Here is a 16,181-nt window from a genome sequence, read left to right on the forward strand (position 1 = left end):
AAACTAGTTACATTTGTCCCAAATAAAATGTATTCTCTGCTGGAATACTTTATATAATGTTTGTGGATTGAACACACACACAGATGTGCCCAAAAGTAGTTAAATGTGTCCCAAAAGATAAATAATTCTCTGCTGGAGTACTGAATATAACGGTTGCGGATTGAACGCACACACAGATGTGGTACAAATTAGGTTAATTTCCCCAGAAAAAAAATTGTCTGATGGCGCGGTGTATATCTCACTAGCAGGCCTACTCTAGTGAATAAGCCCCTTTTTATAATGTCTGCTAAACACACTGCTTTCTGATGGCCTACTGTAGATCTCACTAATATCAGATCTTTCTATCTTTTAAAAGCTTTTGGGCACTTAAAAAAGCGATTTTCCAGCCCTGCACTATCTGTCCCTTCCTGAAGACGCCTGTCCCTGATACTGCTGAATTTAACCCCTAGGTAGAAAATAAATAAATAAATGGTACTGCACTTGCTGTCAAACCCACACTGTAGTCCTTAAGAAGACTGTTTAGTCTTTCAATAGTTTTTTTTTTTTGGAGTTAAATCTGTGAATTTCCAGCAAAACGCTATCTGTCCCTGCCTACTGTCTGCTCTCCCTGATGCTGAATGATCTGAGCATGGGACATCGGCTCCTATATAAACTGGTATCATGTGTTTCGGCCAGCCAATCAGTGTAAGGCTAATAGCTAACATGGCTATGGCATTACACTGAAGGGAATTACTTACCTGAACGTTGACTGGCTGCTTAGGATGCGCCAAACGTGCAGGGAGGAGACTCGAGCAATGCAACGAGCACATGTGGTATTCGGCCGAGTACCGCCACGTGCCGAGCATAGCGATGCTCGAGCCGAACCGGTACTCAGCCAAGCATGCTCACTCATTACTAATAATAATACAACTGTCTGCATCTGGTCTGAATGGATCCGTTGTATTATCTCTAAAATACCCAGATTGATTGTACTGTCCCACTACGTAAAGGTGGGCACTACTCAAGGGTCAATTGGGTCATGTTGTTCCCCACCTCCTGTGGGAGATTGCTATTGTGTTTTGTATTGTATGACTGCATAATTCCATGTTAATTCCTGTGTACCAGGCCTGCTAGGGGTGTAGTTTCTCCTCCTAAGCTGTAGAGGGAGCTAGGGAACCCCCTAGTACAGGGCTGGCCAACCTGCGGCTCTCCAACTGTTGTAAAACTACAACTCCCACCATGCACTGCTGTAGGCTGATAGCTGTAGGCTGTCTGGGCATGCTGGGAGTTGTAGTTTTGCAACAGCTGGAGAGCTGCAGGTTGGCCATCCCTGCCCTAGTATATATAGTTAGGCCCAGACAGGAAAGAGTTAGTTCAGTCTAGTCCAGGAGGCTAAGTAGTTCAGTCTAGCCTGCCTGAAGTGCTGAGCAAGTGAAGCTCAGAGGTTAGTCCAGTAGAAGAAGTTCCCTGCACCTTGCAATGTACAGAGCAGTGCTAATCCCACCCAGCCAAGTGGAAAGCTGAGGGGCAGAAGTTTATTGTTCAACAAGAGGATTTATACCAGAGGAGGTTTCCCTACCCAAGGATAAAGCCAGCTATTAGGCATATGGGCCTTGGAGAAAGCCAGACAGGATCTGCAGAAAGTACAGCCTGATCTGTGAGTTTATTCCCTCTGAGTTATCTGGCTAGGATTCTACCTGCCACCTATGTAAAGCCTGCCTGTTACCAAATATTTTTCTTATGGAACTGTCTGGAGTTTGTACATAGTTGAACTGTTCAGTAAAGAAGAATTCTAGTTCACTACAATCGTGTGTACCTCCATTATTCCTCCTAACAATCAGTGTGCCACCGTTACCGGCACTGGCGTCACAAACTGTAAGGGATCTTGCCACAGGCACGCTAAACTTTCAACACCCAGGGCACCTCACCTATCACCTGGCCTGGTCCCTATATCTAGAGAGTGCCCTAGAGGATCTACGTGCCAGCCTTTTCATCACTGCTGTACGCCTGCCCAGGGAATACTACTAACTGTGAGTACTAAGAGCAACCCTCGGTCTGTTAACTGAACCCCGTGACCTCACATTTGCTCACCCTGAAGGACTGGCGTACTGCAGGATTCGCCTCTAAAACCATTGTAAGTCAATGGGAGACGGATCCGTTTTCTTTTGTATCAGAGAAAACGTATCCGTATCCATTGACTTATATTGTGAGTCATGACTAATCTGTCTTGCTCCGCACCACATCGCGGACAGAAAAAACGATGCTTGCAATATTATTCTGTCAGCGATGGGGATGCAACCAAATGGAACAGAATACATTCTGTTTCGTTCAGTTTTGTCCCCATTGACAAAGAATGGGGACAAAACTGAAGCGTTTTCCTCCAATATTGAGATCCTATGACGGATCTCAATAGCGGAAAGGAAAAGCGCATATGTGAAAGTAGCCTCAGGCACATGACCACTGCAGACAATCATCGTTCTCAGCTTTAGATCTCTGAGTATAGTTGTAGTGTCCCACTACGTAAATGTGGGCACTACTCAAGGGTCAATTGGGTCACGTTGTTCCCCACCTTTTGTGGAACATGGTCATGGTATTTTGTATGGTATTTTAATGTGTATTTTCCTGTTATCTCCTGTACCAGGCCTGTTAGGGGTGTAGTTCCTCCTCCTAGGCAGTAGAGGGAGCTATGGAACCCCCTAGTATATATAGTCAGGTCCAGTTCAGGGAGAGTTAGTGAAGGGGAGAGTGTGTAGTTAGAAGCCAGTGTACAGTTTAGCTAGAGAGTAGCTGAAGTGCAGCTTCTAACATGCAGCTAAATAGCCCAGGTTTCTAGCTTGCACCCAGGAGAAGAGGTTGCCTCATGAAGTTCCCTGCATCGTGCCAAGTACAGAGCAGAGCCAGTGTTATCCAGCCAAGTAGGAAGCTGAAGGGCAGAAGGATATTTACAGCAAGAGGATTTATACCAGAGGAAGGTTTCCCTACCCAAGGATAAAGCCAGCAATAGGGCATACGGGCCTTGGAGAAAGCCAGACAGGATCTGAAGAAAGTACAGCCTGATCTGTGAGTGTTATTCCTTCTGAGTATCTTGCAAAGACTTTGCCTGCCATTTTATGTGAAGCCTGCCTGTTATCAAGACCCTGCATGTGGAATTAACTGAAACCTGTATATAGTTGAACTGTTTCAGTAAAAAGAAGTTCTGGTTCACTACAACTGTGTGTACCTCAATTATTCCTACAATAAATCGGTGTGCCACCGTTACCGGCACTGGCGTCCCGAACTTTAAGGGATCTTGCCACCGGAACACTAAACCTACAACACCCAGGGCACCTCACCTAGCACCAGGCCTGGTCCCTATACCCAGAGAGTGCCCCAGAGGATCTATGTGCCAGCCTCTCTATCACTGCTGTACGCCTGCCCAAGGTATATTGAAAACCGTGAGTACCAATAGCAACCCTCGGTCTATTAACTGTACCCTGTGACCTCATAATCGCTCACCCTGCAGGACTGGCGTACTGCACAGTGATTGGCTGCAGCAGTCACCTGCAGTATACTGGCATGTCCCTGAAGTTTGAAACGAAGCAGCAGCTTGAGGACCTGACCAGCGCCACAGAGATCAGCGCTGGAGAAAAGGGCCAGTATAAAATGATTTCTTAAAATTTTTAGCTATTGCAGAGCTTGTCTGAGATTTTCAATGATCTCAGACAACCCCTTTAAGCTATTATACTGCAGATTTAGTTTCCTAACCAATAGCACAAATATTTATGTTTTCTGCAAACTGTAAGGGTGCAACGCAAAGCTGTAAATGGCCACGTGCCACCAAGCTGTGTCCACCCGCGGCATCCAATAGCTGCACAATTTTACTGCAGAATTTACTCAGAAAGGCTCTAAAACCAGAAAAACGACAGAGTGGTCTCCAACCTGTAGATATCCAGCAGCTGCAAAACTACAACTACAAACAAAATCTCATGCTGCATCCAAGTCACACATTTAAAGTAGTGATCCAATAAATTCTTTGAAATATACTGGTAAATCATTTTCCTAAATCCCACAATTTTTTATTTAGAGCTAGCACAAATGAGTCTGCCTCTGAGAAAACTATTTATAACTACAGAGGCGGCGCATTGAGGAAGCCCAGCTGTGCAATGTATAAAGAGGAAGCCAATGTGAAAAACATTAAAAGAGACTGTGATGAACACACCAAGGCATAAAGGATGCGATCAGATTATGTGAAATAAATCGGCTGGAGGACAAAATATTAAAAAAATGCATGACGTGCAATTAGATAGATGGCGCCTCAGTGAAAAGCTCAGCTTCTTGCTTTTTACATCTCGTCTTTTGTTTAAAGAGAACCTGTCACCTCTTCTGACATGTCTGCTTCTGGGGGAGAGAGGGGGGAATGTATTCCGCATGAAATGACAATTCTGTAACATTTATTCTTATGATTCTATATTGTGCCGTTCTTTTTTTTCCTGCTAGAATTTTATAGCTAAAGGTACACACAGGTGTTGCCAGTTGGGAGGGGGCGAGGGTGGCCCTGGCATTGACCAATCAGTGCTGCCGGTGGCAGGGAACACGCTAAAACAGGCATGTCAGGCGACGGGTCCTCTTAAGCATTGAATAGCCACACACAGATATTAGCACAGCCACTATACGTAAATCCCAGTACAAACATTTGGGTAGTTCACATTTCTACAACTGCTGTAGCTCTCTGTATGGAGAACTGTGGAATTAACTAATGTGCTATTGTCATCTGTAGGCTGTATTTTTTTTCTCCACGTAGGCTTTTGTTGGTTGGATTGTGCGTGGGTGTGCAGTGGTGGCAGTAGGGTGATTAATGTATAGAAGAAGGTAAAAAGGATGTACTTTGATAACATAGGTGGTAATGAAGAAAGGAATAATTCGAGGAGCAGCAGCTGTGTTAAAGAAGCAGCAAAAACACAAAGTGAGGAATTTGCGAAAACCAGTGTTCCATACACCGGTCTTAATCCAAAGTACGCTGGAGTAAAATGCCACTAATTCATTAAGAAGCACATGCCTCTTAGGGCGGGTTCACATCAACGTTACGAATTCCGTTATTATTTTCCATTATAACCATTTTAAAAATAACAGAATTTGTAAGACGGAATTCAAAGTGGAAACCTCATAATAGAGGTCTATGGGCAAGAAGAACGGAACCGTCTGGTTTCCGTTATTCAGGACGGAAAAGAAAGTCCTGTCATTGTCATTACACCACTGGTGTAAAGTAGAACTGGCCTAGTTGCCCATAGCAACCAATCAGATTCCACCTTTAATTTTGACAGCTCCTTTGGAAAGTGAAAGGTGTAATCTGATTGGTTGCTATGGGCAACTAAGACCGTTCTACTTTACATCAGTTTGGTAAATCTCCCCCTTAGTTCCTGGACAAAGCACAAACAATGGAAACTGCAGTTCTGTGTTTTCAAATGTAAGTTAATGTACTTGGGGAGAAGAAACCCTTAGTCTATTATATTGGCAGTTCTGTCTTAGAGCTAATGCACACAGCCGTTGTTGGCAAACAGCGGGTCCGCAATATATGGGCACTGGCCATGTGTGCACCATATGACGGATGCGAACCCATTCACTTGAATGGTTCTGCAATCCAGAAGATACTTTGCGGAGGCACCAAGAAGAAGGCTACAGAAGCACTACGGGGTTGTCTCATCGGCCTGTGCCTCTGCACTGCCCCCCAAAAAATAGAACTAGTTCTATTTTCTTGGGGTGCAGACGGATCACGGACCCATTCAAATCGAATGGGTCAGCATCTGTCTTCGTCAGTCACATGGAGAGTGCCCGTGCATTGGAGACCGCAAATGGCGGTCCTGAATGCACAAAACAGGCCGCACACGTTCCTGTGCATGAGCCCTTAGCCAGGATTTGAGATCGCTAGCGAGACCATATCTGCAATACGGTGTTACAACCAGATAGTGACACATATCCTTTTTTCTAATCTATTTTTATTTTCTGATTGCAGATGTTTTTCATTCTAATTCCTCAGGATAGGTCAGCAGTATCTGATCGGTGGAGGTCCGACACACAGGACCCCCACTGCTTCTGTGAAAGCCACAGCCTTCTCTCAGCTTACCAAGCACAGCGACGTACATCGTATAGTGGCTTTACTTGGTATTGCAGCTCCTAGGACACGTGACAGATGAACGTGTTGTCACCCGGCCTAGGAAAAGCTACTGCAAGTACCACTGCTTTCTCAAACAGCTGATCGGCTGATCGTTTGAAATAAAAACATGATTTAAATAATATAGATCATTTTTTGAAGACACATTCTCTTTATAGGGGAAGAATTATCAAAACTGGTGTAAAGGCAAACTGGCTTAGTTGCCCATAGCAACCAGATTCCATCTTTAATTTCCCAAAGGAGCTGTGAAAAATAATAGGTGGAATCTGATTGGTTGCTATGGGACTTTACACCAGTTTTGAAAAATCCTCCCCTTAATCTGTGCAACGTTGAGGAAAGCATGGAAAAGGGGTTGTCTCATCTTGCCGTTACTGAGGCGAGATAAGACACAGTCCAGACCACCAGCTGGCCAGGATACAGCGGAGTGTGCCGACGCTCTCTGTTTCGAAAACTCCTATTGCTGTGTATGGGAGCTACGGAAACAGCTTAGCACAGCAAGCTACGTATTCTTTTTCCGAGTTAGGGGAACAGAATAGCTTGCTGTGCTGCATTGTGTCCGTGTCTCTGCCGCCCTGGAATGGGAGCCACTAAAACAGCAAGCTCCTGCACACTCGCTTCGCAGCCAGCTGATGGTCACCACTCACCTCTCCTGACATGCCTGTTTTGGTATCTACTTGCATTCCCCATGTAATACCAATTCTGGAGCATCTATTCTTGTGACTCTATGTTGTGCCATTCCTGTTAGATGTTTATGACTGAATTTCCAGCAACTTACAGTAAAGCCACAGATGGATATTACCAGTTGGGGGCGTGTCCCTGCAAAGTCTGACAATGACAGCACTAATTGGACAGTGTCAGACAGTGCAGGGACACGCCCCCAACTGGTAAGACTCATCTGGACCCTTACTGCAGATTGCTGGTAATTCATTCATAAACGTCTAGCAGGAATAATCCAGGAATGGCACAACATAGAGTCATAGGAATAGATGCTCAAGAATTGTAGATGCTCTAGAATGCAAGTAGTTACTAAAAGCAGCTCCTCTTTAAAAGGTTTTTCCAAGATTATTTTACTGAAAACCTATCCTCTGGGACCCGGGACCCCTGCTGATCACCTGTTTTGAGAAGGCAGCGGCGCTTCTGTGAGTGCCACCGCCTTATCGCAGCTTACCAAGTACTGCACTGTCAATTGAATGGGGCTGAGATGCTCCTAGCCTACATGTCATATCAGAGGATAGGTCATCAGTAAAAAATAATTTTGAAAGACCCCTTTAATGCAGTTCTCTGACACCAAGTATCGTGAAATTTTCCTCATCTTTCATGTAAAATACATTTATATGCTTTTTAAATTCAAGCATGTTAGATTTGAAGAGGCCCAGTGCTTTGTTGTGCTGCAATATACTGTAAGCCGCTGCCATAAATATACTGCAGAACAAAGTAATGCTCTACTGGAAATGTAATAGCAAAAATATGGAACATATGTACTGATATCCACATAGTCTGACCTTGGGGAGAACGGTGTGTAGTGGGCACAGTAATGTCTGGACAGTCTCCTTTTGTTCTGTAATCTTCTCAGTTACACGAACACACTGTGGCTTCTGGTTAGATCTCATGTTATCTCCAATATCAGATTCCCAAATAGTCTTCAAGAAATAATACGGATATCTGTTAGCACTAATGTAGAAAAATAGTATACGGTTTGTGCATTATATAATATACTGCATTTAGAATTCAATATAGGATTATGCCTTATTTACACAGTCAGACCTCGTCCACATTTCCGTTTTTCATTGATGTGTGCTGTCCGCATTTTCCACTGGCAGCTCACGTACCCATTAATTTAAATGTGTCTGTTCCCATTTCAATATTTTTTTTACTGGAAATTAATTTTCAGCAGAGCAACATCAGTGAATTACAGATTACACACGGATGGTAAAAATGGACACAGGGATCCTTCACAAACATCTTCACGGATGAAACACTTACCCTTCTTTTCATGGATGTGTCACTGACATGGAAATGTAGACGAGGCCTCAGTGTTTGGTCAGTGATTTTGAGCCAAAACCAGGTGCGGCTCTAAACACAGAACAGGAGCAGATCTTGCCCTTATACCTCATGTCTGCGGAGGCTCCAATCCTGGTTTTGGCTCACAATTAGTGTTGAGCGAACTTGTGTTTTAAGTTCGGCGTCTAAAGTTCGGGTTCGGGTTCTCGAAGATTTGCGTTATGGAGTCCACTACTACGGACCAAGTTATGGTCCGTGGTAGCGGAATCCAATAACGCGATTCGTCGATAACCCGAACTTTAGATGCCGGACTTAAAACACAAGTTCGCTCAACACTACTCACTCACAATCACTGATGGAAATCACTGATGGAAATCACTGACCAAAACACCAACTGAAAATAGCCAGTGCATTCCTTCAAGCACAAATTTGCTCTGTTTTGTTTTTTTTACCACTAAAAATGCTTACAGTTTTTTAGCATACTGTATGCTTTTTATGGCACTTTTGTGTTACAATATGTTTAAATGGTATTTTTTTCAGGCATCACCAAATGAAAAAAAAAAAAGAAAGAAAATGAGCAAAAAAACATGTGAGTGTTCTGCACTTATTTCGTGCAGACCTTCCGCTAACAGCTAGAGTTGAAGTTTTTCAAGTAAAATCTCAAAAGTGCTGAAAAATACCAATAAAAAAACCCTGTGTAAATCAACCCAACAAGTGGTTTCAAAATACATTAAAACTATATGCCATACTGCTCCACTCAGACATAAAACTTCTTCAGAGAACTTTTAGGCAGTTCATTTGGAGCTCCTCATGGAGGAGTCGTATTAGCCTTTATAAGTTACAGCAACCTTGAATATTGGGGGGCCTTAAAGGGGTTGTCCGAGTAATTTTTTATTCTATCTTTCGAACTAGGCAATTAACTCACTTTATCTCCAGCGGCTGGTTTCTCAGATTCCAATAAGGGTCACATGACCTGTGATGTCAGCTTCTCTCCCTGCTCTGATAATGTTCCTGCATAAGCCTGAGAGATCTGTACACCTCACTGTGCTGGCCACGCCCCCCTGCACTGCCGGCTGCTGCTTATTGCTCTCTCCCAGGATTCTTAACCCCTTCAGCTGCACAGACTCTGCACTGAAGAGTTTACTGTGTAGCTGCATGCAGTGAGGAGACAAATGCTGGGCACAGGAGCTGAAAGAGAAGTTCTGCAGAGCATTGCAGGTAGGTGGAAGATCCTGTGTGTATTAGCAGTGTCATTGTACAGCTGGGACTTGTAGTTCTATACATACAACATGCTGCTGAGTCTCCCAGCAGGCAGACATGTCAATCAGTACAGGACTTGTATTCACTCCCTTAGGAGTGTCATTATACAGCTGGGACTTGTAGTTCTACACATACAACATGCTGCTGAGTCTCCCAGCAGGCAGACATGTCACTCAGGGCAGTACTTGTATTCACCGCCTTGACAGAGCAGGGGAGGGGCAGAAGTAGTTTTTATTGTAAGTAAACAAAGGGCTTTTTTTTTTTTTTGCCTAAAACTTGCTTAGCTTTAGTTATATATTGCTGACCATCAGATTTACAGTGCTATATCTTTTTTTTCCATAACTCGGACAACCTCTTTAACTTTCCCTATATTTCACTATATGACCTGGTTGCCAACTTTAGATATGTTGTTGATTGGATGTGCTAATGTTGATATGGAGAAACATTTTTCCCTCACTACTGCATTTACCGAAAGCTGCGCTTCCTCCTACCATAAAAGATTTTCCTTTTCTATGGAATACTATTCAGGTCTCGCATAAAGTAAGGAAATTTAGTAAACTAGATGGCACACACTTTTTTCAGCACCTTTTGGGGCACCCGGTTTTTTTTTTTTTGGGGGGGGGGGGGTAGACCGCTCAGGATATATACTACCCTAGCATCACAGGGCTGTATTTGGATTCTTCATATGTTAGATTCCAGCTACTCTGTTATTTCTATTACGGAAGCCTCCCAACGATTCCCGGCATTTAATCAAAATCAATTTAGATTAATCAAGTTTTATTGAAGTTTTCAGGTTAAACTTTACAGAATAACAAAGCCCCAAGTAGGAGCGCCATGACAATTTATGACAGTATTGGTACAATAAGTCAAGACAGCAGCACTTACATAGATCACACAATCCTATCAAATTTATTCCGTCCTGTCAAAATTTGTTGTTCAGATTGTCAACGAAGAGTGAACAACAAAAAAGAGAAAGAAAGAGGAGAAAATAAAGGGAAAGGGGAAAGGGAGGGGAAGGAACCATATCTCTTTCGCTAAAGGAGATATAAAGCCTAAAGCTTACATCACCACCGTATATTAAGGTCCTCCTACCTCATGTAGCCAGAATAGCGAGAAAGTCTGGGGATTCTATTGCCGTCGATTCTATTGGGAATCGTAGTAATGACCCCTTCTGAGACGACATAGATCCCGGAAGGATGGAGAGGAGCGCCACCTGAGGAGAATTATTAGCTTGTTTTGTAGAAATTTTATTGAATGGTTGGAATACTGAGTCCCAAAAGGGTTTAATTAAGTCGCAGCCCCACCATACATGAAGCATCGTACCTCTTTCTTTGCAACATCTCCAGCATAACTCTGAAACTGAAGGAATAATTCTATGGAGTCTGACCGGGTATCTATACCAACGGGATAATATTTAGTAGTTCTTCTCCTGAGCGGCACACGCCATAGACAGCTTGTGAGAGTATAGGAAAGCTTTTTGACAATCGGCTTCTGCTATGCTAGTGCCTAAATCTGACTCCCAGCCCTTGATGAAATTCGGGCTACCTTTTTGAGAATCCTTTAGAAGGATCTGATACAGGTAGGAAACAAGGTGAGTCGGTGGAGAAGACAAAGTAAACAATTTTTCAAATTCTGTGAGCGAGGCCCCAAAAGAACACTGTGCTCCCCTGGACAAGACGAAAGATTTAATTTGCTCATATTCCAGCCAGGACATCTTTTTGTCCGGGAATCTATTGGACATAACTGATAAAGACGGAAATGCACCTCCTTGCATCAGATGGTGAAAGCGAGGGTCATCCAAGGTCCTAAAGCCTAAGAATGAATCCCTACCTGTTCCAGCTGGGAATGCTGGGTTATGAAAAATAGGAGTAATTGGGCCAAGTCTTCTGATACCCATCCCTTTGCGAATTAATGAGTCCCAGAGTCTGATGGTGTGTTGTAATAACAAGGAGTGGTTAGAAGATCGTGGGAGATCCACCGGTGATAGCCAGGTAATGTGTTTAAGAGGAAAGGAGCATAGGGTTTGTTCTAAGCTAACCCATTGTTTCGTGTCAGAGTTGTGATGCCAGTCTAACACTCTAATGAGTACTGCAGCTGAATGGTACAACCTGAGGTCCGGTAAACCTACGCCCCCTTGGGGTTTAGATCTGGTCAAAGTAGAGTGACCTAGCCGTGGGCTACCCTGCCCCCATATAAAACGAGTGAATGCCGTTTTGACTTTCTGGAAAAAGGAGGATGGTGGCAAAAGTGGAAGCGCCTGGAATATATATAAAAATTTCGGTAAAATGTCTATTTTTAAGGCATTGATCCGTCCAAACCACGATAGCTCCTTTTTGTTGAAAGTCGCAAGATCTTTAATTATCTTTTCCAGTAAAGGGAAGTAGTTCAATGTTAATAAGTGTTTACTATCAGCTGGTATGTGTACCCCTAGGTATTTAATGGCAATGGGTTGATGTTTGAATCTAAAGGCTGACAGAAGACTCGCAAAGTCACTATGTGGAACAGTTACATTAAGAATTTCGGATTTTGTGTAATTAAGGCCTCTTTCACACTTGCGTTGTCCGGATCCGGCGTGTACTCCACTTGCCGGAATTACACGCCGGATCCGGAAAAACGCAAGTGTACTGAAAGCATTTGAAGACGGATCCGTCTTCAAAATGCTTTCAGTGTTACTATGGCACCCAGGACGCTATTAAAGTCCTGGTTGCCATAGTAGGAGCGGGGAGCGGGGGAGCGGTATACTTACAGTCCGCGCGGCTCCCGGGGCGCTCCAGAATGACGTCAGAGCGCCCCATGCGCATGGATGACGTGCCATGCGATCACGTCATCCATGTGCGTGGGGCGCCCTGACGTCACTTTGGAGCGCCCCGGGAGCCGCACGGATGGTAAGTATGCTGCTCCCCCGCTCCCCTTTACCATGGCTGCCAGGATTTTAGCGTCCCGGCAGCCATGGTAACCACTCTAAAAAAGCTAAACGTCGGATCCGGCAATGCGCCGAAACGACGTTTAGCTTAAGGCCTTTCAATGGGCATTCATTCCGGATCCGGCCTTGCGGCAAGTCTTCGGTTTTTCTGAAGACATCCTGATGCATCCTGAACATGATTTCACTCCATTCAGAATGCATTAGGATAAAACTGATCAGGATTCTTCCGGCATAGAGCCCCGACGACGGAACTCTATGCCGGAAGACAATAACGCAGGTGTGAAAGAGCCCTAACTTTAAAGTTACTCAAATGGCCAAACTGTTCAAATTCTTTTAGGATCGAAGGGATAGAAATATGCGGCTGAGTGATATATAATAAAAGATCGTCAGCGTATAACGTTGTCTTATACTGCCTGCTCTCGACTGTAAGACCGTGAATGGATGAGTTCTTACGGAGGGCTATGGCCAAATGCTCCATCACTAGTACATATAAAAGGAGGGAAAGTGGGCAACCTGGTCTGTGTGGACAATGTTTGGGATTACAGGGGCCAACCTATCTGCTAGTATTTTAGAGTACAATTTGATATCTATATTGATCAATGAGATCGGCCGGAAGTTAGCTGACAAAGAGTGATCTTTCCCTGGTTTAGGGAGAACACTTATATGTGCCTCTAGCGATTGTCTAGGAGTCCCAGGACCGATGCTGTTACCTTTGCAAGGGAAAGGAGCCAGTAGGTCACTAAGTTGTTTAAAGAAAGCCGCTGTGAAGCCGTCAGGGCCAGGGCATTTCCCGCTTGGCGAGTTTTTAATAACGTTTCTGACATCCCCCTCAGAAATATCTGCATCTAAACTTTCTTTATCAGCCCCAGATATCGTGGGTAAGGCCGTTTGAGTGACGTATTTTTCAATCCGCTTTTCTAAGGCAGTTAGTGGCATATCGGAGAATTGACCTTTAAGATTATACAGCTTAGAGTAATACTCCCTAAAGACTTCTACTATGTCTGTGGGGTTGTGTGTGTTAGTACCATCTTCCCTCTTAATATAAGGTATGAAGGTTTGAGGGCCCCTGGGGTGTAGCAGTCGCGCTAATGGCCTTCCACATTTATTAGAGAATTCATAAAAGTCTTCTCCCATGTTCACGGTATTTCCTGTATTTCTGGTCTATCAGGGTTTTAATGGAGTCTCGCACCTTAAGCAGTTCAACATGTGTGCTGTTAGAAAGTGTCTGCTTATGGGATCTTTCAAGATCATGAGCCTGGGTCAATAATTTCACAAGCGTCGCCGCATTTTCTTTCTTCAGTCTAGAGCCATGTTTTATGAACGTGCCTCTAAGGACACATTTCATCGCCTCCCACTGAATTGGAAGTGGCGTGGGGTCAGTAGAGTGAATTTGAAGGAATTCATTGATGACACCGCGTACCTCCGCCATACACACCACATCCTTCAGAAGGTTATTATTCAATCTCCAATTCCACGGTTTTGCCAGAGCAGCAGGCAGTTCCACGGAAAAGAATATGGGTGCATGATCGGAAAATAAAATGTCACCAATGGAGGCCTCAGGCTTCCAAGCCAACATATGGTGGCTTATAAGAAAAAAGTCAATGCGACTATATGACTGGTGAGTAGACGAAAAGAAGGTATAATCCCTACCGTGTGGATGTAATGTCCTCCAAACATCAATGAGTTGGAGGGAGTGCAACCGTATGAGTAAAGATCGTAGTTGTCGACAAGGGGCAGTGTTCTGTCTCGCCGAAGAGTCAAGAGCTGGGTTCAGCGTAAAATTGAAATCTCCACCGACAATCACCTGACCCTCCATAAATTCCTCCAGCTTACTCAGAAAGCACCTGCAAGAAGAAATCTGTTTAACGTTAGGGGGGTACCAGTTTGCTATCATGAACATTGAGGAATTAATCCTTAATTTAAGGAAAATGTAGCGCCCCTCTCCATCCATGCAGACATCTACGACCGTTCCCTGAAATGATTTATGAAGGGCTATAGAAACCCCTCTAGATCGGGAATTAGTACTGGGACTATGATGCCAGTGAGGAAAATATCTATTCTTAATCGCCGGTACTTGTCCCGCACCAAAGTGGGTTTCCTGCAATAGCAAAACGCTGACCTTTTGTTTGTGCATTTGATATAATATCTGGGACCTTTTCTGTGGGGTACTGAACCCTCGAACATTCAAGGAGGCAACCTTGAAAGCACTCATTTTCCAAGAGATATGGACAGGGGAAAGGAATGAGTGGAAGGAGGGGAAGTAATAGGTAAAAGATTATAAAGTTAAAAAAATATAAAAAAAGGGAGAAAAGAAAGAAGAGGAGAGAAGAAAATTAAATGCGGCAACAAAAAAGAGGAACACCAGACCCAATTATGGGATAGCGTCCCTAATGGAGGGGGTGTTGTCACACACAACCACTATTGTGTGAATCCCTGAGTGAGACGGGTTTTCGATAGAAGATCCTCTCCCGACTCCAACTCCCCAGGAGACCCTCGGGAATCTACTCAAATATTAACGTTTCACACAGAGACCAAATAAAAGAGAAATGTGAGGAAAAAGAAGTCAGAAAGTCAAAAAACTGAATGAACATACTGCGGGCCAAAATAAGTGGACCTGCATAAAATCTATAAGCATAGTAGCTATAACTAACATTGCCCATAGGGGTAGGCATGAGAAAACCATATGACGCATAACGCATAGTAAACATAACCCAGAGAGCCGTGTGCCAACTCTCAATACAGACCCTTAATACAAAACACCAGTGATTCCACAATGAACCATCCCTATGACAGCAAGCCTAGCATCTAGTAACAGGAAGTGGGTAATTGTGGGATCCATATGAGCACCAACCAACAATACTCATAGAGGTATTCTTCTAGGAGTCAGGAGACACAGAGTTCCTCCCTATTTCGCTCCAGCTGGTTAAATCCATACTAATTCCACGGCAACCCGACACCGCCCCAACGTGCTACCTTCACAAAGCAAATTATGTGGGCCGCCGTGGGACCAGTATGCACACCCGCTAAATTATTACAATCCATATAACAGACATTGTTTGGGCACCATTCCACATGATATCCCCTCTGAGAAGCAACTGGCGAGGTATCTGCTCTCATTACACGGCGAAGTTGATTCCACGGTGACCCACCAACACTTAAAAATGTCTGAGCTGAAATTCAAGGGAGGTGGGCGAGCGTGGGATCAGCAAGCATGTATAAAAATAAACATTTTCCGACTAGGTAAACACCTTCTTCAGCACCTCAGTGATGGGTAAGAGAACAGGGCGCCCACCGTCATTACAGCTTGTAGGGCAGTATAGAACTGATTCCGCAGTGACCCACCAACCACAGAGCGCGTCTGCGCGGCTCCGCGAAAGATGGGCCATCCCAGGATCTACGAACATAAAAGCCACCATCAGTAATACCTAAGTAGAAAACATTGGGGTGGTAGCCCCATGTCAGACACAATACTAGAGAGTTGAAGGGCAATACACAGGATCTAGAACTCGATCCACTTGGCACTATCAAGGAACTGCCCTGTCGAAATCAAAAGAGGAGAATCCTCCTACAAACTCTGCCTAATCAGGCAATGTCCGCTTCATCTTGGAGGTCTCCTGAGCCCTGACTCCTGATGCTGCGGTGAGGGTTACGGCGAGGAGTTTTGGGCTCCCTTTGCGGTCTAGGTGGTAAGTCCAATCTGGCATTATCCGGTAGGGAGGGCCAGTCAGTGATCTTTACTGGTGAGACTCCAACCACAGCAGCAAAGGACGGGACATCCCGAGGATGAGTAAGGTAGATCGTGCGCCCATTTATGCGCACTTGAAGGCGAAATGGAAAACCCCATGTGTAGGGGATGCTATGCTGTTGTAG

General features: G+C 44.3%; 1 protein-coding gene across 2 annotated transcripts in view; it reads right to left on the bottom strand.

The window, feature by feature from the left end:
• Positions 1-16,181, bottom strand: part of DLG3 (discs large MAGUK scaffold protein 3) — a 370,064-nt gene that overhangs the window by 323,622 nt on the left and 30,261 nt on the right. For both annotated transcript variants that reach the window (XM_044268852.1, XM_044268850.1), the window contains exon 4: positions 7,630-7,767. In XM_044268852.1, the coding sequence (XP_044124787.1) occupies positions 7,630-7,767 (138 nt within the window). The remainder of the gene's footprint in view (positions 1-7,629; positions 7,768-16,181) is intronic.

Source organism: Bufo gargarizans, chromosome 9 (genome assembly GCF_014858855.1).
Source record: "Bufo gargarizans isolate SCDJY-AF-19 chromosome 9, ASM1485885v1, whole genome shotgun sequence".
In the NCBI taxonomy this organism is placed as follows: domain Eukaryota; kingdom Metazoa; phylum Chordata; class Amphibia; order Anura; family Bufonidae; genus Bufo; species Bufo gargarizans.